This window comes from Equus asinus, chromosome 2 (assembly GCF_041296235.1).
Source record: "Equus asinus isolate D_3611 breed Donkey chromosome 2, EquAss-T2T_v2, whole genome shotgun sequence".
NCBI lineage: Eukaryota > Metazoa > Chordata > Mammalia > Perissodactyla > Equidae > Equus > Equus asinus.
The window spans coordinates 146,505,324-146,529,637 of NC_091791.1; the positions used below are offsets into that span (position 1 = coordinate 146,505,324).

At 38.8% G+C, this 24,314-nt stretch overlaps 1 protein-coding gene and 1 long non-coding RNA gene across 2 annotated transcripts in view; one reads left to right on the forward strand and one right to left on the reverse strand.

Annotated features, from left to right (window-relative positions):
* AP4E1 (adaptor related protein complex 4 subunit epsilon 1) overlaps nt 1–13,980 on the reverse strand; it is a 55,857-nt gene extending 41,877 nt beyond the window's left edge. The window contains exons 1-6 of the mRNA XM_014852394.3: nt 13,831–13,980; nt 11,774–11,845; nt 8,668–8,791; nt 4,836–4,909; nt 3,603–3,724; nt 843–1,002 (exon numbers count right to left, since the gene is read on the reverse strand). Of these exons, the coding sequence (XP_014707880.2) occupies nt 843–1,002; nt 3,603–3,724; nt 4,836–4,909; nt 8,668–8,791; nt 11,774–11,845; nt 13,831–13,980 (702 nt within the window). The remainder of the gene's footprint in view (nt 1–842; nt 1,003–3,602; nt 3,725–4,835; nt 4,910–8,667; nt 8,792–11,773; nt 11,846–13,830) is intronic.
* A 143-nt stretch (nt 13,981–14,123) lies between these two features.
* The window catches only part of LOC139042585 (uncharacterized), a 41,221-nt gene continuing 31,030 nt past the window's right edge, over nt 14,124–24,314 (forward strand). Inside the window, exons 1-2 of the long non-coding RNA XR_011499488.1 lie at nt 14,124–14,280; nt 15,381–15,494. This is a non-coding gene — a long non-coding RNA (uncharacterized lncRNA). The remainder of the gene's footprint in view (nt 14,281–15,380; nt 15,495–24,314) is intronic.

The window sequence follows — 24,314 nt, forward strand, 5'->3', positions numbered from 1 at the left end:
CACAACCTCCCCTGGCTCTCCTCATTTCTATAAGCTATTATATGCATCCCATAAAGTTGTATAAAAGAGAGTCATTGCTTAAAAAACCTCAACTCTGCAAATTTCAATTGCCTTCCATAACTACCATTTTCCATGCTTCTTTAGCAACATGAAAAAATTCTAGGCATTAAAAAAAAAGACTAGGGCCAGCCCCCGCGGCCTAGTGGTTAAGTTCAGGGCCCTCTGCTTTAGGGGCCCGGGTTGGGTTCCCGGATGCAGACCTACACCACTCGTCCGTCTGTCAGTGGCCGTGCTGTGGCAGTAGCTCACATACAAAAAAAAAGAGGAAGATTGGCAGCCGACGTTAGCTCAGAGCGAATCTTCCTCAGCAAAAAAAAGAAAAAAAAAGAAATTCTGTAATGTGCCTATAACTCATGCTATCAAAACTTGCAAAAATTACTATTAAAAAGTCCATGATAGGGGCTGGCCCCATTGGCCGAGTGGTTAAGTTCCTGCGCTCTGCTTTGGGAGCCCAGGGTTTGGATCCTGGGTGCACACGTGGCACCGCTAGTTAGGCCATGTTGAGGCAGTGTCCCACATGCCACAACTAGAAGGACCCACAACTAAAATATACAACTATTTACTGGGGAGATTTGGGGAGAAAAAAAAGAAAAAAAAAGAAGACTGGTAACAGTTGTTAGCTCAGGTGCCAATCTTTAAAAATAAAATAAATTTTTTTAAAAAGTCAATGATAAAAATTTAAAATGTTAAGCATTTTACTGAAAAATCTAAATATTCTTTTAATTCCATAATTATATTTTTCTAATGGTAACTACTCAGTACCCGTGAAATTTCCAACTTACCTTAATCATCCTAAGGTATATGTGCAAGGAAGCAGCCATGACCCCAACATCTCTGTCACAAAGCGCTTTTCGAAACTTAATATGAATATGCTGCACTTGATTAGGAGCAATGAGATGGAATTTATATAATGCCAGAACAGCTTTTCTTCGTATAATCTCCCTAAGGATAAAAAATGATATCTAAACAAACCATCTGAATCATCGGGCATTTAGCTTGAAAAGATTATGGACTAGATGATTTCACAATATCAGCTATTACCTTAAACTAAAGAGCAAGAGGGAATTATACATTTATTATTATTAATTTCTTTATTCTAATCCACCAAACTATAAAAAGTGGTTATCTCTAAGACGCAAGACTTCAGGAGACTTTAGCTGCCCAGGTAGTTAAGAATTTTTTGGTAACAAGTATATATTACTTTTAAAACCAAAACAAACAAGAAAGATAAATAAATTCCTTAATTCCCTAATTCCATTTTTGAGGACCATTTCTCCAGAAATTGGTAAAAGAATCAACAGCAAGTTTAAACTAGTAAGAGGTAATTTCGGCTGATTAATATTAAATAGTCTCTTCATTAATATTAAAAGTCTCTCTAACATTCCAGCTTTTCATATTTCTTTTCTTATATCATGGGTAATCATACTCCAAATACCTTAGGGGGGCAGGAAAGCATGGGAAGACTCACATTAAAAGATGTTACTCCTCTCTTTGCCCAGTTCATGTTTCAAAAACCTCATTACAACAAAGAGGAAAGTGTACCTAAGTCCTGCACTCCATTTGTAACAGATAATGTCTAGCACGCAAGATGCAAAAATAAAGAGTTGCTATCCTATGTTCGTAATGTAGTTTCCCAGGAAGTGTACTCCTTGTTATTCTCTCTCAAGCCTATTTCTTCACATCTCATATTTGCAGACTATGCTGGCAGCACTTACAACAGCAACAAATGTCACAAAATTGAAGTATTTGATTTTAGGATTCCTTAATATATACTTCTTTTACCTAAAATCACAGAATCTCAAAATTAAGATTATGCAATCAGTCCTTTGTGTTGCACTCAAGAATATCTTTTATAAGATTCCTAACAAATGGTCATTCAGCTTCTGCTAAATTCCATTAACGAGCATTCACTATCTTCCTAAGCAAACTATGCCATGCTGGACAATTCACATAGAAAGAAAAGTAGATTAACAACAGATTTATTGTTAGTATTAATACTATGATGACTATAAACGAAATCCCAATGCACTGCTATTGAGTGTTAGCCAATATTAGCTCTAGGAGAGAGCACGTAAATGAGATGAGGAAAGAATAAAAACTCTGAACAGGCTCAGGAATCCCAAGACCTGGCCTGAAGTGGTAGTACTAACACAAGACATCAAGAGACCAGGACTGGGGCTCTAGATCTGGCACGATGAAATTCACCGAGGGATTCAAAAGTAAAGTCCAAGTCCTGTCTCACCCCTTCTTTGGGACATTGACTGGCCTACCTGCAGCTCAGTCCCATGTTCTTGAGCTCTTTACTCTACAGCATGGAATTAGATATGACCATAACTGCAGAAGTAGAGTTTCAAAAAGTCTAAACTAACTAGTAGAAGACAGGAGAGGCCAGGATTTTAAATTAGAGTAGATGGGAAGCAAGAAAGAAAAAACCAAAAGGGCAAATGGGAAGCAGAGGGAAAAAATTCAGTTCTCAGAAGGATTTCATACAAACGGTAAGTATGATTACCACAAAACAGTGGTGCTGATGGAAAAGTTATATAGAAATATGCTCTGCTATGATCAGATTAACCTATAATTATCTAAGAAAAGTTAATATTTTATTTCCAGTAATTAACTGTCCATAGTCATCATTTGTTTTAAACAGATGTGATAGAAAACATTATAACAAGTCAGAAAAAACCTATGAAGTTATTCTATAATTCTTAGTAAAAGTTATCATTTTAGCTGGAAGATTAATAGTCCAAGATTTCTTAAAGAATAGAAACCATAAAACATTTTATAATCTTAGAACACTAAAAATACTGACTTAGAGAAGCATATGAAATAAGGAAATACTATATGAGTAACAAAAAAACTTCATCAAGAACGTATGTATAATTAAATACTGTAATCACAAAAGAAAATGGAAAATGATTGCAAACTTTTTCCTAGCTTTAAAGATTATAAAGTTAAGTGGCTTGGTCAAAAACAAAAGAATTCCAAGTGTGATGAAAAAGTAAGTCAAGCTGATAAGGAGTGAGTTAAATCTCACAAATAAGATTAGCAGAAAACTACAAGTTAAGGCTTATTTAGATAGATTCTGTTATAAAATAGAATTTGAGCACTGCAGTTTTGACCTAAAAGCATCCCCAGCACACTGAAGCTCTGCCTTCATAGCACTTGAACCATTTCCAAATGTTTTCCATTATTTCACTTTATCCTCAAAACAACCCTGTGAGAACTAAGGAGCTTCAACCAACCCCATATAGCCAAGGGAAAAACACAACCACTGCTGATTAGTGGCACCAGTGGGAGGAGAGCCAAGGATTCCTGACACCAAGCCTCTGTCTCAGTTTAACTTGAGAAAGCTGCGTAACATTTTTCTAAACCCACGTAAAAATAAAGGACAATGCTATCGGGGATTATGGCACTATATCTGGCAATCAAAGAATATCTTCTACCCTGGTTGCATTAAGTTAAAGTTACAACAGATTTTTGAGTATAAATGTTTTGTTTTGAAACATATAGTACAGACACCTATTCAAAAAGAATTTACTTACTTAGAATGTTGAAGCTTATCTTCTATTAATGGAAGAACAGCTGGAATCATTTCTCGAGGAAATATCTGGCTGACGATAGTAAGTGCCATACATACTTCTACCAGGTTAGTGCTCTGCAAGTCCTGACATAAGAAAAGAAAACCTTCAGTGCAAATTTTGAAACTTGGGATAGTGAGCTCAACATCCTTAAGTCATACATACTTACCAGTTTTTTACTAACTTTATAATTAATTCGTATAGTCAGGCTTACCTCTTATTTTATACGAATATGCCTGTTTCATTTGCCTTAATAGAGTCATTAGACAAATATAGCCAAAAAAGCAACTGATCCAAAAGGAGATTGTTTTTCTGTTCTAACACTGGTCAAAGTAGTCTCCTTTATTACAGCCTTTAAAACTTCTCTAAACTAATAAAACAATTTTATGAATTTTTTCTTGTTAATGATACAAGTGGAAGTTTAAAAGGAAGTAATTCTCAAATATATACAATAAAATGCATGCATTCATAGTGGCTCACATAAACACAAAGTTTATAAAGCATTCTAATAGAAGCTGAAAATATGTTTCTGAAAGTTTGGAAAAATTTAAGCTACTTGTAACTTTAATAAGGTATATGACTTAAAATTCAGTAAGTACTACACACACACACACACAGACTCACACATCAAAAGACTGACATAAGATAAACACGAAAAAGCTGAGCAATTCAACTATACTTCATTACCAATTTTGATTAAAAGTTTTACAGGAAAAAATACTGTGAGTGTGGACTAAATTGTATTTTTATTACCTGTACATTTCAGTAACTCAATTATACTCCACTCTCCTTTAAAATGACTTTTAGAATTTAAAAGACTTCAATTATTCAATTTATGTCTATACCCCTTTAGAATAGACCCCAAAGAAAAAGACAACAGCCTGGAAAGTGTACCTGACTAGGAGTCTGGAGATCTCAGTTATAATTCCAACTCTGCTTTTTTTAATCAAACAGTGATAACAGCAGCAGCAACAACTACTACTTTACACAGTGTTTCATTTAAACCTCACAACTTGGTTAAGTTCTCTTCTTATCCTCACTTTACAGATGGAGAAACTGATCTAAAAGACCATTCTAAGCCCATTCTGTAAGCCTACCTTCTTCCAAAAATGTCTAATTCAATAGGATTAAGGAGAAATGTCAGATGCTTGCAGGAATAATTTAAGACTTCATATTAACCAACACACAATACAGTACCTTTACAACTGTATTCACCAGGAGAAGCAACAGCTCATGATTTTCATGGAGAAATAAAGAAACAGCCAAATAACCTATAAAATTGGAGGGAAAAACTCTTATTATTACCTGCCAAAAATTAACTTTTCCTGAGAAGTTAAACAAAGCAATAACATATTCCAAAATTCAAGGGTCAAAAATACCAGTTACAGGTAAATATAAAAACAAATTGCAAAACAGGAGGTTCAAAAACTTCAGTAAGTAAGATTCCAGGTCATCTTCCTCCTGAAATCTTTCAGAATTATGTATTTCCCAGGACATACCTGAAATGGAAAAGAAGCTATGTGTACCAGCTTAAAAGTTCTGTAAATGACATTAGGAATATATGCCTTCTATCTCCTGTGCAAATCTCTACACAATCAATCAAAACATTTTCTATCCTGTAGCTAAACATATAATTACTCAAAAACTAATAGCTACTACAGTTAACAGTGAGTTACTGGCTATTTGTATTACTGAATGCACTACCTAATACCAACCCATATAATGTAAATCATATATTCAGCCATAAATAATACCTTATTTTCTCTATTTGAAGACGTACTATTGAATGAATAGTTACTGAAGAAAGAAACACTGTCTACCATATCAAATGTACTCACTGACCTTAAGCATTTTTATTTCAGTAATATTAAAACACAAAAAAGTACATCTTAGAAGTGAGAAAATACCTTAATACTGTGACAAATGCCATGTGCAAGGAATTTAGAAGCTCCATTTCATTTTCCTGTCACCCTTCATATTGATAACATTTGTTAGACAGTTAGGATGGGTCAAGTACGTTACAAGCCTCACCTTGTTTAATCCTCACAACCCTATGAGGTAGGTATTATTATCATTCCCAATATAATAATGAGGCTCCCAAAAGGGTAACTGCCCAAAGTCTATAGCTATTACATGGTGGAGCCAGGACTCAAACCCAGTCAGCAGTTAGCTTGTTCCTAACCCCCATGCTGTAACGTCTCTCCACACAGTCTACTTTGAGGCTCTATTCCCTGACTCCCATGCTCATTGTTCTTCATTCTCCTCAATTCTTTCAGCCTTTTTATTAGGGATTCTAATGTTCACTATCCCCATCATTACCCAGCATCCATACTGTCTGTGTCTTTTGGGAAACAGGGGAAAACTGTTAGAAACTTCCTATTCTCACAACCAAGAAGTAGCAGCGTGACCCACTGCAACATCTTCACTGAAGGTCAGAGGAGCAGAGCTATTACTCCCACAATTGTGAGAGAGAAAAAAGAACTAACCGGAGCCAAGAAACAGATGAGAAAAACTCTAGAGAGCATTTAAAGCAGAGATTAGGTCTTCTCAGAATGCTGAAAACTCATTTGCTCAGCTAAGGTATCACCCACAACCAAATCACAAATATCAAGGTACAAGATCAACAAACTAATCCAAGACCATCTCAATGAAACCTTAATCTATCTGTTACAGAGACTATGCTGTTTTGACAATCAGGAAACAGAAAAAGATATTCTGTGACTCAAAAAATGAAAAAGGTTTCAGGAAAACAAAGAGTAACAACTATGATTATCGAGTATATTTGATATGACTAAGAGTGAAGTATAGAATAAGAACACAGGCTTTGACTCATAGAAACTTGGCTTCATATTCTGGCTCCACCACTTATTAGCTCTGTGACCCTGGACAAGTTACTTGACCTTTCTAAACCTCAGCTTTCTCCTCTGTAAAATGAAATACTATCTCACAAGATAAAGCACCTAACATAATGCCTGAATTAATGGGTACTGAAATTTATTTATTCAACAATATTCACATAAAAAATAAGAAGATATTCTCCATCAGAGAAAGCACCAAAGCTAGCCTTAGAAATCTCAGGAGAGTGGATGAAGCAATAGTATCAGAGTAGAGACACATAAAAGGCTTAAATGCTGTCTCAAAAAACAACTTCCGCTCATTAGCACATATAAAGAATATCTGATAGCTGCAGATCTCTCTCTCTCTAGTTGGCAATACAGTATTTTCCTAAGGAAGATGATAAATTTCAATAAAAATGACTGTGAGGTCTTCTTTAAGATAAGCCACCCTACCTACTAATAATACATGTACAAGGTTATTCATTGCAACATTATTTATAAGAGCAAAAAATGAAAAACAACCCAAATGCCATGGGGCCAGCTCCATGACGTAGTGATTAAGTTCAGCATGCTCCACTTCAGCAGCCTGGGTTCAGATCCCGGGCACGGACCTACACCACTCGTACGGAACCACACAGAAGCAGTGACCCACATACAAAATGGAGGAAGACTGGCACAGATGTTAGCTCAGGGTGAATCTTCCTCAGAAAGAGGAACCTGAGGGCCTCTAAGCCTGGTTTGACCTGGTTGAAAAGACTGGTACATCCATCCACCCAACAAAAACTTTGCAACTGGATAAAAGTATGAAGATGTCAAAACAAGGTGTAGAATAATCTATATAGCATGCTATTTTTTGTATAAGTGGGAATGTGTGAGTGTGTATCCATGCATTTGCTTGTTTTTTCAACAAGAAACAATGGAAAGAGTAACCAAAAACTAAGGAAAATAGTTCCTATGGGCGTAACGGACAAACTGGGTAGAGGGGCTAGGGACGAAAGTGAGACTTCTCTGATTTCATCTTTGCTTAAGGCCCTAACTTTTGAACCAATAACACTTTACATATTTTAAAAATAAAACTACATTGAAAATGAAAAAAATTACAAGAAAGTCTAAGAAGCAGAATGTAGCAATAGTTGTACAAAATAACTACCCCACTAACCATCTAATATTTATTGAGTACCTATTGTTTCCAAAATTTCCAGCCTTTAGTGATCTTAGAATTGGTTCAGGAGCTAAGACATTAGTATATGCAAAGACAACACCATAAGATAACAGATGGGAGGAGCCACCCGAGTGATCACAGAAGAGTTAAAAGTTGATTTGGAATACGGAAAGGGAGAGACAGGATACCAGAGGATATTCTTCTTGGAGGAAAAAATACAACAAATCTACAAGATAGAAGAGTATTTTGGGTGGAGTGAGGTTTAACAAGTGGAATACTGTGTGCATACAGTCTCCGAATCTTTACCAAAGACATCCCCCACCCCACCACATCATCTGAAAGCACAGGTCAATATAACTTGTGACGAATGCTGGTCCTTGACAACATGACACTATCAACCCCTCTGAATAAAGAATATGTTCTACTCTATTATTCTAAAGAGCTTCCTCCTTGGAACTCTGATATAAAGCTGAACCTATATGAATAGAAATATTTAGGTCCTTGAAAGGATTCTTCCTAATAGCCCTAAAGCTTGATTACAGAGATAACATTTTTAAAAAGAAACCTCTAATCCTCATAGCTAACATTTGTGAAACTGACAACAGGAAATTTAAAATTATTTAAGTCAATTTCAGTTTTATTCTACTAAGAAACGTTTCCGATCATTAAACTGATGAGGTCAGACAGACTTATTAAAATCAGCTTTACTGAGGTATAATTTATATACAAGAAGATTCACCCATTTTAAGTGTATAGTTTAACAAGTTTTGACAACTATATACAGGCATCAAACCACCATCAAAAGATCAGGCAGTGATTTTTAATCTTCTTTATAACTCCAAAATGGTACGGATTAGGAAAATTGATTTCATTTACAGGCTTTGAGTTTTTGAAGTGTTATTTTTTAAAGCTTTGGAAATTACAAGGCAATATTCTAAAAACATACTAATTACCTGGCATCATTCATTCTAGATAGTAGCTGAAACTTTAAGAACAACTTTAAGTATAAAAGTCTTAAATACATACATACCTACTCTTTTTTCTAAAAGATTTCCTTGTTGTGCCAACTTGATTGCATGTATATAGCCAAAGGAAGCATCATATCCAAGCATTTCACAATATATAAGTCTCACCATACATTCCTTCATCATTTTCTGAAAAGCAAAATATCCAGTAACTGTATAGACAAACAGAATGTTCTGATTTTTTTTATTATGTTGTAATCATGTAACAGGGGAATCCTTTAATCCTGGCACTGAAGAGATAACATATATATTATAAATTAATCATCCAAAGTCAGACTTTATAAATAAAAGTTGCTCCCAAACTTAACTACCAACAATACTCATTTTAGTAAAATTATTTCAATATTTTTTTAGTGACAACACTATAAAATAAATCAACTGTAGCGGGTTTTTTTTTTTTTTTTTTTTTTTGCTGAGGAAGATTCGCCCTGAGCTAACATCTTTGACAATCTTCCTCTATTTTGTAAGTGGGTCGCTGCCACAGCATGGCCACCAACAAGTGGTATAGGTTATAGGTCCGCAACTGAAACTGAACCCAAACCCAGGCCACTGAAGTGAAGCATGCTGAACTTAACCACCAGGCCACGGGGCCAGCCCCCAACTGTAGTTATTTCTAATTCTAGGTGCCCCTGTGTAAAATTTGGTTATAACATGAGACACATGCTCCTCATAAAAAATTTCACCTATAGTAATCTGATTGGCTTCTAGAATGCAGCACATCATTGTAATATACATTTGTCAAATGAAAACATCCATAAAATTCCCCACAGGTCCGTAGTAATTTCTATAACAAAAATATTTTTCACATTTAAAAACTAAATTGCACCTGGACTTTCTTCAGAATTATTATGTTCTATATAATATGCAAAAGTTTGCTTTATAGGAATTCTTTTCAACAATCCTCACAATTACATGAACTGAAGGGCACGACTTCATTAATGGTATAGCCATTTCAATATTTAACTTTTTAACTGGGTCTTTTAATATTTACAACACAAGCTAGTAAGTTGTTTTAGGAGATTCTATAAATTTGTTTTATTAGTATGATAATATTTGCATTCTCAATATTTACAGCAAATTTTCATCTGAAATTAAAAATATAAATAAAATGTGTTTCAAAATAAGAAAAGCTCACAGACTATGTTAACATCTAAAAATTGGTTAGGGTTAGTACATTACAGGATTACTAAATCACAAAATGCTTAGAAAACAGCAAAATAAAATGTTTTAAAGTAAGGATAATAATGTTCAACATTTTATTCATATATATATTCCATTTATGTATATACACACATATATACGTGTGTGTGTGTGTGTGTGTGTGTGTGTGTGTAAACATGAAGAGTTTAAAAAGAAACCGTAAGATCGGGGCCGGCCCCGTGGCTGAGTGGTTAAGTTCTCGTGCTCTGCTTCAGCGGCCCAGGTTTTCGCCGGTTCCAGTCCTGGGCGCAGACATGGCACCGCTCATCAGGCCACGCTGAAGCGGCGTCCTACATGCCACAACTAGGAGGACCTACAACTAGAATATACAACTATGTACTGGGGGGCTTTGGGGAGAAAAAAGAAAAATAAAATCTTAAAAAAAAAAAAAGAAATCATAAGAAAATCTTAGGGGAATAAAATTTAATTCAGGTCACTTGTGATTACAGTAACCATAGTTAATTCATTAGCACATTAATTAAGACTACTAAATACTGAGAAAACAAGCTTAAAAGATAGTGGAAGTCCCTCTTCAAAGGTTTCTGCATCAATTAAAACAAAAGACTTCATTTAAGCCATTAATTATCAATTCTGGTTTTATAACATTTTATCTCAGCGTTTTTCAAAAGTCATTATGAACTTTAAGTAAAATTATATTGCATACACTATTATTCTCTTATTTTTGGAGAAGAAAGTGCCTTTCCCAAGCAGGAATTTGCTTTACAATATCTCTAACGAATGTCACCCAACCTCTCCATGACCACCTCGGGGACGGACTACTCTGTAAAGTATGCCCAGAGCTGGGTAGCCATAACTATTAGAAAATCTTCCTTCCCAACTCTGGCTCCCTAACTTCTACCTATTTATCTTAGCTCTGTCCACACCAGGTTTATGCCTGGTAGCAAGAAAAATTATATTTACTGATGCCAATTATAGAAAATGGAAAGTACAAAGACAGAAACCATTTCTGTTTAACATTTCTATCAAGTATAATGACAGACAGTGATTTTATAAATACACACACATACATATCTATACACACACACATATGTACATATATACACATGGATATATCAGGTTAATCATGTTTTGAGTTTCATTTGCCCACATATTACTAATGTCATAAAAGGAAATATACACATTTTCTCAGACTTTACAAGTTTATTCACATACATGATCATGTGCTCATGCAAAATCATCACCCCAATATTTTTATTAGAAATACATTCCCACAGTGACTTACACACAGAAGGCACTCACTAAATATTTGCTGAATAAATGTGGCTTGGGAAAACCTCATTATATGAAACCACAAGAAAATTAAAAAACAAAACAAAACAAAAGGAGGTCTTTAACTAGGCAGGGATGGTCTCAGAGCGGCCTGCATGTAGTGGCCGCTCATTAAATAGTTGCTGAATGAATGCAGTTTGAAAAATCAAATGATATGGAACCAAATTTTTTTAACACTGGATCTTGATTTAACTGTTGTGCAATATACTCCGTTTTACAGCAAGAAAATCATTTTCAAACCTGTCAGCCAACCTATAATAGTAAAACAAGAGATCTACAATATGTCAATTCTGGTCCAAAAACATTATTTTAAATGATATATTCTAACCTTTTCTCAGTGCACAACATTAAAACAAAAATATCAGCAGTGAAGTCCCGGGAGGATTGCCACATTTATGTAATTATCGTCACGTTGGCAGTGACATCAGTCGAGCAACTCTTACTCTGGTGCAGCCAGTCAATAACTAAAGGCTAAAGTTAATGTCTGACTTGCTACCATCCATAACGGATTTGACTACGATAAATCAGATTTTAGCAACTGATCAATTAGATGCCACTATCAAGTCCACAGTGGATCAGATTTCAAATTCAAACGTGCTGACACTGACTATGCAACCTTACCAGTGTCGTAGTAGGAGCGGAAACAGTTGCTTTCAGATTACTCAATTCTTGCTGGATTAATTTCTCTTCCTCCTGAAAAAGTGAAAATATTTAAATGCATGAATAGCTATCTTTTTAAACTGTAGAATCATTTTCTAAAGGAAAAATATAATTTATAATACTTTCAATAAAAAAAGAAACCATATTCTAAAGGAGAGTTATAAAAATTATGTGCTTAAGATTTGCCTAAAGGCATTTCTCCAACCCTCAGAATCATTCCTGGAAAGAATAAATATTTCCAGGCTAACCCACCATTCCTCTTTTGTTCACTGTTACTGTCCCCTAAAGGACAGTTTAGCAGAAAATTTTTTTAAAAATTAATGGTAAAGAGAAAGCAGAAAAGAAATTCTTCATGTACTAGTCCAGGATAATGTTCTCACACTTTCCCCTTAACAGTAAAACGTCTTCCAGGGCTGGCCCAGTGGTGCAGCAGTTAAGTTCACACGTTCCACTTCTCGGCAGCCCGGGGTTCACCGGTTCAGATCCCGGGTGCGGACATGGCACTGCTTGGCAAAAGCCATGCTATGGTAGGTGTCCCACGTATAAAGTAGAGGAAGATGGGTACGGATGTTAGCTCAGGGCCAGTCTTCCTCAGCAAAAAGAGGAGGACTGGCAGTAGTTAGCTCAGGACTAATCTTCCTCAAAAAAAAAAAAAAAAAGTAAAATGTCTTCATGGAATAGAGAAATACGGTAAGAAGGCAGAAACAGAAATCCATCTTTTTCCCTTAAACCATATTCTTCCCTATCCTTTTCTTCTTTTTCCTCAAATCCTTTCCCTCACTTCGCATGATTCACTTCGGCAGCCCAGGGTTTCACCGGTTCGGATCCTGGGTGCAGACATGGCACTGCTCATCAGGTCACACTGAGGCGGCGTCCCACATGCCACAAGTAGAAGGACCCACAACTAAAAAATACACAACTGTGTACTGGGGGGCTTTGGGGAAAAGAAGGAGAAAGAAAAAAAATGATTGGCAACAGATGTTCACTCAGGTGCCAATCTTTAAAAAAAAGAAAAGACAAACAATATTTAGTCCACAAATAATGATTTCTGAATGTAAAGCAGACCCTCTGCAGTACAGCATCCTATTTCAGTTTTAAAAGCACATTTTAAACCCTCAGAGCATGCTGAAGAAAAACCCACTCCATCTTTTCTTCTCTCCTGGCAGTTAGATTTCATTGCATACTGCTTAGACTTGTTTTAAGCCCAACATGAATGATCAATTCCTTGGGAAAAGAAAATGTTTCATTCTATTTCCTCAGGGTGTAACACATAACCTCTTCCATAAATATCTTTTGAACAAATTATGACAAAACACACCATCTTTTTCTAAAATAGAAACTCCTTGAAGCTTTGAATCAGGTTCTTACACAACTCATGCAACTACCAAAAGTCTGTGGGAACTTAATAACTTCTATTTCAACTGCTCATTTTCGAAGCCCCTCTGAGACAGCGACTTACTCAGCAAATTTTACATTTTGGAAAAATTAATGCTTTTTCTTTGCCCAGCCCGTTGGTCTAACCTAAGAACCTCAAGCTCCCCAAACATATTGGTATGGCAGAGTCTGTTCCGGTGTGTGACCTCTAGAAGTCGAAAGAACTGGGGGAGAGAAAGAACTTGAGCAGGGAAAGAAACTTCGTAGAAGGTGAAAAATGCTGACACGTTCACTTGGTGTTTTCACACGCTGGAAGTCTCATCTAATCGTCAAAACAACCTATGAAATATGTATTGGTACTCTTGCACTTCAACGTTCAGGAAACACCTGGAGACTCAAAGATTAGAGATTTGCCCCTAGATGATAATGAGTCAGGTCAGGGTCAACTGTGGAAACCCGGCCTCCCAGTTGTCAGTCCGGGCAGGAAAGTGAAGCTTGCAAACAGACTCAAGGACAGACAGACACACACGCTGTCCCTGACCCCGCCGGAGGGCCCATCCCGGAGGCTGGCCGCCCGACCAGGGCCTCCCAGCGCGGGGGCCTCCCCCGGGCGCCCCCGACCTCCCAGCTCGGCGGGCACCTACGTGCTTGGAGGTGAGCGCGGTGATGCCGCGGACGAGGCTGCCCAGCCGCGAGGAGAAGGACGCCTTGGCGGCCGCCGGGGCGCCACCCGACTGGTTCTGCAGGAAGAGGCCGGGCAGCGCCGTCAGCGTCTTCTCCACTATGTCGCTCATCGCCGCCGCCGCCCGTCCTCCGGTCGCCGCCCGGCTTCATGCCCGGCCCCTGCCCAGCCGCCCGCCCGGCCTCCGTAGGCACTTCCTGTTTGTTTGAAGAATAAATCTTTATTCGCGTCCCGCTGGACAAACACAGCGTCGTTCTCGAGAGAGGCCGCCGGAGGGCGCGAGAGTCCGCGGCAGAAAGGCAGCGCGCCAGGCCTGCTCGCAGAGGTTGGCCTCCTGTGGACCAATAGAAGGACCGACGCTCCCGTTTCGATGGCAACCCTGGGATCTCGGGCGTCTCGTGGTCCTCCTAAGGTAGCCGCTCGGGCCCGTCCTTCTTAGACTTCGTCCCCGAAGGTCTCCATTTCCCTGTAGCCGAGCAATCCGCCCGCCTCCTTCCACCGCACCCCGAGGGGTGGGGTCGACGCGGGGCCCTCGCCCTGGCGGTGCTGGGGACTCTGGTGGTGTTGATTCTGTCCTGCGGAGTCATCCAACCAGGTTCAGAGCCCGCCGCGTACGGGGGACTCGTGGCCACTGTCGCTTCCCATCCACTCCTGTCATCTTGGGATTTGGGGAGGCAGCCGGGAAAGAGAAGCGGTCGGGCGGGCAACCCCCTGCCCCCGGCCGACTCCTGCTCAGCAGGTCGCAGTTTAAAGGTCACCTTCCTGGAGCGGACGTCCCTGGCCCGGCAAATAAGGATAGGTCTCCCTGGCCTACCCTCTCACTACGCTCGCTTCTTTTCCATTTTAGAACTGATCGCAGTTGCTGCTACATAAATATTTATCTCCCTATGGAGACCCTTATTAACGTTGCTATTACCCCAACTTCGACCTAGAACAGAATCTAGTACATACGGTGGTTCTCAAAATGTGGTCTGGTGACTTCCGAGGGTCCCGGACCCTTCCAGGGGATCCACAAAGTCAAAACTATATTCGTAATATTACTTAACGTTATTTGCTGTTTTTGCGCTCATCCTCTCGGGAGTGCACAGAGAAGTTTTCAAGAGAATAGATGATTTACAATCGCCCTATTGGTTAGTGAAATGTATGCTTGGGTACTGTTGTGTTTTCTAGAACTTTCTAAGGTCTAGAGTATAAATATACACGTTGTCAGAGATTCTCAGCTTGTCTTCCGTACTTCTAGTGTGTTCTTACAAGCTATCTTCACTTGTCCCTATTCTCTGTAACCTCATTAATTATACAATACACGTTTTTTTGAAATCCCTAAATTGTCCTTGGACCTATGCAGAAACATAAGAAAAAAGCTCACTTTGTTGACTTGTTTTGCAAGAATTTTTTAATTTATTGAAAACTGTTGTAAGTATTTAAATTTTATCTATAACTTTTATTCTTTTAAAATGTAATATTTTATTCTAAAAGAAAATTTTGTTGATATATTTTTTTTTTAATTTTTAGGATCTTTCATTGGCTTACAAAAGGAAGATTAGAAGACTTGCTTTCCTAACCTTCTCGTATCTAAAGATGCTGAAAAAGATGTTGAGGTCAATATCAGAGGCTTCTCTGACTCAGGTAAAGAGAAGAGTCTGGGTGAAACTGTAAACAAGAAAGGAAAGTATGGGCCTGACCCGGTGGCATAGTGGTTAAGTTCTTGAGCTCCAGTTCATTGGCCTGGGTTGGTGGTTTCAGATCTGGGCTGGACCTACACACAGCTTATCAAGCTGTGCTGTGCCAGTGTCTCACATACAAAATAGAAGAAGATTGGCATGGATGTTAGCTCAGGGCCAATCTTCCTCACCAAAAAAAAATGGAAATTATGCCCAAAACTTCATTTTTTCTTTGGGTTTAGAGATGTTAATAATTTAGCTTATTTTGTCTTAGTCAACAGAACATTTTCAGATACTATTTTGGTGCCAGTTAAGTTGAGGCATCATTTTGAGACCAATCATTCAGAGTTTAAAGGAAAGGAAATTAAATATTTTAAACATGATAAACGCTTTAAAAGCCAAAGCTTTTTTCTTACCACTTTTCAAACTAGAAATGAAAAACCCACTGAAGCATCTTACAGGTTAAGTTATTGTGTTGCACTGGCTGAAGAGAGCATATGATAGCTGAGAGACTAATAAAGCCTGTGCATTACTGTGCCTGCTAGATGAAAAATCAGTCAAAGAAATCATGGCAGTGCTGCTCTCCAAAGATGTAGTCACTCACCAAAATAGAAATTTAGCTGCAAACATAAGACTGAGTTGATGTCTCATCTGCAGAATTATACTGGCTTTAAGATGGACAAAAATTATGTAATTACAGATGTAGCTAGACTTGTTGCTTTGCTTGTATTGATCCAGTGTCAGCACCGACAAATACTTGAAGATCTTTTCTACAAATGCTTGGCAGTAAACACAAGTAGTGCTGAAATCAAGTGTTGAACAGTTTTTTTCATCTCGTAGTTTATCCTGGAACAACTGTGCTGATACCTGCACTATGATATAAAAGCACTGCTGGCCAAAGCTGCTGGCATCTTGGTATAAATCAAGGCCGAGACTCCAGACTGTACTCTTCACCAACACACGCTCACATTTTAAAAAAGAGAAAAAAAGCCAGTTTCACCTAAGGATATCTTTAATGAAGCAGTAAGGATTCTTAATTTGATTAAATCACAACGCTTGTGAACATTTCCTGTAAATACTGTGTGTGGCTAAGCGGGAAGTACACATAAAGCAGGTCTGATGCGCAACCCAGGTTTCTCGTTTGTGCAATTGTTTGACTTGAAAGCTGAACCAGCCGCTTTTCTTCACGGAACACAATTTTCTATTGAAATAATGATTAACAAGCTGTGGTTTTCTTGAAAATGAACAATGAGTTTGTCACATCCAGGAAAATAACTGACAGTATTTGTTGCCAAGCTTTCAAAATTAAAATTTTGAAAAATGTGTATCTGCCACCAGGAATTTGATAATTTCCCAATATATAAGGACTGTTCTGATAAGATTGGTGGTGACATTAATGAATCTCCTATTTTTGTATTGTATAATTAAAGGTGTCAACATTTGGAAGATATATATAACTCAGAGAACCAATATTTTCCAAATGATCAATGCATGACGTTATAAAATTATGTACAGACTAAAGATCCATTTAAAGTGCATATAAACCAATGATTTTCTTTTTTCTTAAAGCCTGGCACCTGAGCTAACAAATGTTGCCCATCTCTTTTTTTGCTTTTTCTCCCCAAATCTCCCCCATACATAGTCGTATATTTTAGTTGTAGGTCCCACCAGTTGTGGCATGTGGGACGCCGCCTCAGCATGGCCTGATGAGCCATGCCATGTCCATGCCCAGGATCCGAACTGGCGAAACCCTGGTCCGCCGAAGTGGAGCGGGCGAACTTAACCACTTGGCCACGGGCCCGGCCCCTAGACCAATGATTTTAATGTAACCCGATAGAAAAAGTTCACTGTTTTCAAATTCCACCTTGCAACAAACCTTTAAGAAACTACTTCTTGTTGAGTTTTGATGTTGTATCAAAGAAGAATATCCAGTTATTTGAAAAGGCTATTAAAATACTCTCTTTTTTCCCCTGAATTATATATCTGTGTGAGACCAGGTTTTCTTCATAAACTTCAAACAAAATAACAACTCTGTGATAGGCTGATAATGGCTGCCGAGGATGTGTCCACATCCTAGTCCTTGGAATTTGTGAATGTTGCCTTGTGCGGTAAAACTTGTGCAGATGTGATTAAGTTAAGTATCTTGAGATAAAGAGATTATCCCGGATTATCCTGGTGGGCCCCAGATGCCATCACAAATGTCCTTCTAAGAGAGAGGCAGAAGGAGATTAACCACCGCAAAACAAAAGAAGAGAGGTTGAGGCAGAGATTGGAATGATGCACTCACAAAATTAAGGAATGCCAGGAGCCACCAGAAGCTGGAAGAGGCCGGAAATGAATTTTCCTCCGGAGCCTCCAGAGGGAGCACTAACCTGCCCACACCTTGATTTCCACCCAGTGAAACTGTTGTTGAAGTTCTGGCCTCCACAACCCTACGGGAATACATTTCCATTGTTTTAAGCCAAGTTTGTGGCAATTTTTTACAGCAGCCCCGGGAAACTAACACAAACCCCAAAGCAACAGATTAAATGCAGATCCAGACATGAGAATCCAGCTGTCTTATATTAAGCCTGACAGTGAAGAGATTTGCAAAACGGTAAAACAATGCCACTCCTCTCACTGATTTTTTTTGTTTTGAATATATAGCTGTTTTTCATTTTTCTTAATGTTGTTAACATATAATGGGTTTATTATTGCTATTTTAAAATGAATTAATAGCTTAAAATTTTCTCAGTTTTACTTTCTACTCAAGTAGATATTATAGATATAACCCATATAAACAAAAGCTTTTGGGGGTCCTCAATTTTTAAGCATGTAAAGGAGTCCTGAGACCAAAACATTTGAAAACTGCTTATCTGGTATGTAGTAGGTGCTCAATTATTTATTGAAGTAATCGTTATATTTATCATTCAGTCACATCAATCGATGTATGAGTATAAGCCAGTGAATAGCAAAAGAGTTTAGGGATAAGGTGAGAGGTTGCAAGGGAAGACAGAGAGTTCTTAGAAAAGAGAAACATTTGGAAAAAAGAATTATCTCCAACTGACCAGATGATGAAGAAGTTGCTGGAACAACTTCCAGAGCTTCCTACCCTGTGACCCAGGCACAAAGATCGTTGAATCCCCACCAATTCCTGCCATTCCTCCTCTGACTTCCACCTCAAAAAGCTAAAAATTGAGGGGCCATCCCCGTGGCCCAGTGGTTAAGTTCATGCTCTCCACCCCGGCGGCCCAGGGTTTCGCTGGTTTGGATCCTGGGCGCGGACATGGCACCGCTCATCAGGCCATGTTGAGGCAGCATCCCACATGCCACAACTAGAGGGACCCACAACTAAAATATACAACTATGTACTGGAGGGATTTGGGGAGAAAAAGCAGGGGGAGAAAAAACAAAAACAAAAGCTAAAAATTGAAAACACAGCTAAGAAACTAATGTCAAAAGCCCAGAAGTGAAGGGTCTGGTAGGAAAAGCTACAGAATTCTTAGCTTCTTGTTAAGATTTCAAATTATAGGATGTGAGAACTGAAAGAAAATTTGGAGGTCATCCACACATCCAATCACCTAATTTTGTAGAAAAGGATACTGAAACTTAGACTGTGGAAGCCACTTGACCAAGGTCACACAACCTTAGGAGCAGAAGTGAAATTGGAGCCCTAAGTCTAGACTTTGAGCCTGGAATGTTTCCCCATGCCTTCATGGTGTTGCCAATGAAGTGGGTGCCTGTGGCTTCCCCGTTCTGAGACTCTGCTCCAAGTCCTGCCCTGCAATGAAGGAGATGTGGATGTTCTCTTTTAGGCCTATAATTTTAGACTGTCCATTTTTTCCATAAATATGGGCTCTTCTTTCTCCTTTTCTCATCTTCACCTCTGTCCCAGGTAATTTCACTCAGAATGACATACTATCACAGGGATTGAAGCTATTAAATTAAACCCTCTGGAGCTGGATTTCCTCTGACTCTTCTTCTGGTCGGAGGGGAAGGTGGCTCTCATTGAGCTGAAAATAGGGCAGAGAAGTGACTCAGTACATTTTAAGAAGGTGCAGTGGTCCTAGGACAGCAGGGGGGCAAACTAGTTTATTCCCCACAGAATAGCAGCAGCCCCACCACAAACTTTCTAAGCAGAGCTGTCTCGCTAGGAAATGTATGTAGATGTGCGAAAGAGTAATAAATGTTTTTCTTCAGTGCATTTCTTCAGCTTTCTTTAAAAAAACTTTTATTTTGAATAGATGTTAAATTCACTTTATTCAAAATTCAAAATGTACAAAAAGTTATACTGAGAAAGTCTTCCTCCCTTCCCCTCCCCCAGCCCCCCACTTCCCCTCCCTAGAAGCAACTGCTATGATGTGTTTCTTCAGAAATATTTTATACATAAACATTGGCTTTCACTTTGACAGCCTTAGATTCCACCCCCACTTCACAGAGAATTCAGCCCACTTCTTTTCAGGATATCTCTCTAGGGAATCATGTTTTCATGTAACATTTTTCTGAAAATTTCTGCCCTCAGTTGATGCGGCCAGGATGCACCACAGTGGTTTATGCTCACTGACTCCAAGGTTGCTGTGCTGTCCCAGGAATGTGCCTGGGAACCACCTGAAAGGGGATTTCCAGGACACACACATACGCGTGGCCCCAGTTCTCACCCTCTATCCTCAGCCATATTCTCCCCTAGGCTCCGAGTCATCCATCCTGTTCCCAACCCCCTCAACTTCTAAGCTCCATTTAACTTTCTCCAGCCCCTTGCTCTTTGGGTCTAACATTTGGCAGTATTTTCCCTGCTTCCCTTCCCTAATAACGTGCTTAAGCCACCCCCATTGCTCCATTTCCCCCTGCCGCCACCTTGCTTTAGTACCTCATCTCTGTCCTTATTACAAAAATTTTCTAATTAGTCACCCACCATCACCAATTTCTTCTCTTTTTGGCCAGCCATTCAGAGAGAGCTTTCTCTGTCAGAAGTCTGACCTTGTCATTCTCAGATCAAAATATCCCAATGGATAAAATGCAAACTCCTGTGGCCGAGTGGTCAAGTTCACACTGTCCACTTCGGCAGCCCAGGCTTCACTAGTTTGGATCCTGGGCGCGGACCTACACGCTGCTCATCAAGCCATGCTGTGGCAGCATCCTACATAGAAGAACTAGAATGACTTACAACTAGGACATACAACTATGTGCTGGAGCTTTGTGGAGAGGGAAAAAAAAAGATGAAGGTTGGCAACAGATGTTGGCTCAGGGCCAATCTTCCTTACCCTCCCCCCCCAAAAAAAGCACATACTCCTTACCAGGGGATCGAGCCCTTAATAACTTTCGTATTGCCCACCTCTTTTCCTCTTTTCCTACTAGACTTGGGCTCACATTTTTTTTGTTTTAGCAATATTGAGCTACCAGTAGTCCCCTAAACTTGCCACACTTTTAACTCCTTGTGTTTTTGCACATGCTGATTGCCTGGAATATTCTCCCACTCTTACTTAACTGGAAAATTCCTATTCATCCTTTAAAACAGATCTCAGGCATCACTTCCTCTGTGGAGCCTTCCCTGCCCCATGTTTGTACCTTATACCACCTCTACTAAAATTGAATTGAAATGATCTATTTGTATGTCTCTCTCCCATTAGAACTGAACGCTCAGGAGTAGAAGCATGTTTTTCCTATTCTCAATTCTAGCACAGAATCTCTAGTTGTTGTCATGGAAAGATATTCATGATACATTGATGTAAGTGAAGGAAACAATTATAAAGCATATGTATGTGTGGTCTGAGTCCATCTTTGACAAAGTGCCTATCAATTTCACATCTATCACAATTTATAAATATAAAATTATTTGCCTGATTTATTTAATGTCTTTTTCCCTCACTAGGCTGAGTGCTCCTTGAGGGCAAGATCAGGTGTTTCCCACCATTTGCCCAGTGCCTGGACATTTGCACAATGCCTGGCACTTAATAAGCTCTCATTTTACATTTCTTATATGAAGAGTGTGGTGGGAAGGAGGGGTGTGCATGGAAAAATATCCAGAAGCATAAATACCCAAATACTAAAGGTAGTTGCCTAGGATGGTGGAATTATGGCTACTTTGTATGTTTTTCTTTATACTTTTTGGTATTTACTGAATTTTTGGAAATGGTAATATGTTTTATAATCATAAGGAAAATTAAAACTATTTTAGGAAAGAAACCAGGAACTCAGAGGCCCATCCAGGCCCCAATTCTACCTTCTTTGTCAGAATAGATTTGCCTCAGGGGGCTGGTCTGGTGGTGCAGCGATTAAGTGCACACCTTCCGCTTCTGTGGCCCAGGGTTCACCGGTTCGGATCCTGAGTGCAGACATGGCACCGCTTGGCAAGCCATGCTGTGGCAGGTGTCCCACATATAAAATAGAGGAGGATGGGCACCGATGTTAGCTCAGGGCCAGTCTTCCTCAGCAAAAAGAGGAGGATTGGCAGTAGTTAGCTCAGGGCTAATCTTCCTCAAAAAAAAATAAAAGAAGAATAGATTTGCCTCAGACATGGGACTTGTGGGACCTGAGAGTGTCAGGGATTAAAACACAACCAGTAGAAGAATTACGAGAAGAAAGAGGTGCTAGGAGGGCACTCTTTATTTGTTCTCCAGTACTGGCAATAACCTGTAGGAATATAAAGAAGTACCCATTGATGACCATATCCACTATAACTGATCCCTATATTTGACCCAAAGTCTAAGCAGTTCATTTGTCCCAGCATTTAGCAAACTACGTTTCTTAAGTGTTAATAGATATTCACTGTAAAAGATATTCTATTCCTAAATTAATTGGAAAATGCTGCATATTTGTATTCTACTAACAACCTTGTTCTTAGGGATGTTCAGTGCATCTTGGCATATTCATGACCCTGTGAAGTTCTGTAATAAAGAACCGTATTTAATTTTAACTCAGCATTTCCCAAACATTCATAAAATATGAAACAAATTTTTTACCAAACAACAATCTAGTTTGTTTTCTATTGATAAACTACTTGTTTTCTATGGATAAAACATAATTTTATCTAATAAAAAAATTGGATTTCAGGACAGGACTTCTCACATAATGGAGAAAGGAGATCAGCAAATCCTGTCTATTGAAAACAGGTATAAAGCAAAATTATCAAAAACATTCATTTCAGTGCTCTAGAAATCAATCAAATGCACACAACAAGTTGAGAAGTGTCACTTCATGAAAAAGTAATACGCATCAGATAAGAATAGAGGAAGTCATGGCATTCCTCCCTGGGGCTGCTTGCCCATGCCCACCCCACTCCAAGTTTGGCTGGTGCTGTAATCTACTGGGGTAGAGCAAGTCATGATAACCAACAGCTTCACTGCTAGAGGGGACTCACTTGATTTGGAAACAAGTGTAAAAATCTAGTGTCATCTGCTAACCTGAGGTTGCAGTCCTGATTGAGATAAGCAGTGGATCAAGGACTAGCTAGCAAAGTAACAGAGAGGTCAGGAAATAGACAGCTGTAGATAGTGGCTCTCCATCCATCCCGGGCTGACCAGAGGCTACATGCACACAAAAGGGACACAACAGGGTCCATTGGAAAGTAAAAGGCGGACTTGAAAACTGCCTAAAATGTGAAAGTTCTCCCCAAACCACGTATATAGATAGCAGAAGATGGAAGTCTTACTGGTTCTGGGTATGTGAGCAGAACCTCTGAATAATCATTGGCTGACCACTAAGCTATCCAGACATGAGGGTGACCCCAGAAAGCCAGAGACATCAGTGAGCACACAATGTGAGAGAGACATATCCATGGATTTAGTCCAGGTGTTACTAAACAAACAAAAACCAGCAACAACAACTATCACTGGGGGCAAAAATCAGAAACCAGATTTGCTACAGAATTTTATCTAAAATATCCAGCTTTCAGCAACAAAATTATGAGAGTGTCAAAGAAGCAGGAAAGTATACTGACTTATACTCAGGAAAAAAAGCAGTTAAAAGAAACTCTTTCTTTTTTTTTGTTTTCCCTGCTTTATCTCCCCAAACCGCGCCCCCCCCCCCGCCCCCCGTACACAGTTGTATATCTTAGTTGCAGGTCCTTCTAGTTGTGGGATGTGGGATGCCACCTCAATGTGGCCTGACGAGTGGTGCCATGTCTGCGCCCAGGATCCGAACCCTGGGCCGCTGCAGTGGAGTGCGTGAACTTAACCACTCAGCCACGGAGCCGGCCCCAAAAAAAAAGAAACTCTTTCTGAGTGACGGCCCACATGTTGGATTTAGCAGACAAAGATTTCAAAGCAGTTATTATAAATATTTTCAAAATACTAAAGGAAATCATGTTTAAAGAATTAAAAGAATAAATGACAACAATGACTTAACAGGTAAATAATCTCAATAAAGATATACAATCTATAAAAAAAGAACCAAATGGAAATTCTCAAGTTGAAAAGTATAATAGTTGAAAATTCACTAGAGAAGTTCGACAGCAAATTTGAGATGGCAGAAGAAATAATCAGTGAACTTGAAGGTAGAGCAATAGAAATTATATAATCTTACAAGCAAAAAAGAATGAAGAAAAATAAACAGAGCCTCAGAGATCTGTGGGGTACCATCAATGGTATCTGTGGAATACCATTACATTACAACGTACATGTAATGGGAGTCCTAGAAAGAGAGGACAAAGAAAATGGAGTAGTAAGAATAATTAAAGAAATAATGGCTGAAAACTTCTCACATTTGATAAAACACACAAAGAGAAAAATATTCAAAACAGCAAGAGAAAAACAATTTATCAAGTAAAGGGGAAAACCAGTTTGATTAATAGTTGACTTCTTACTAGAAA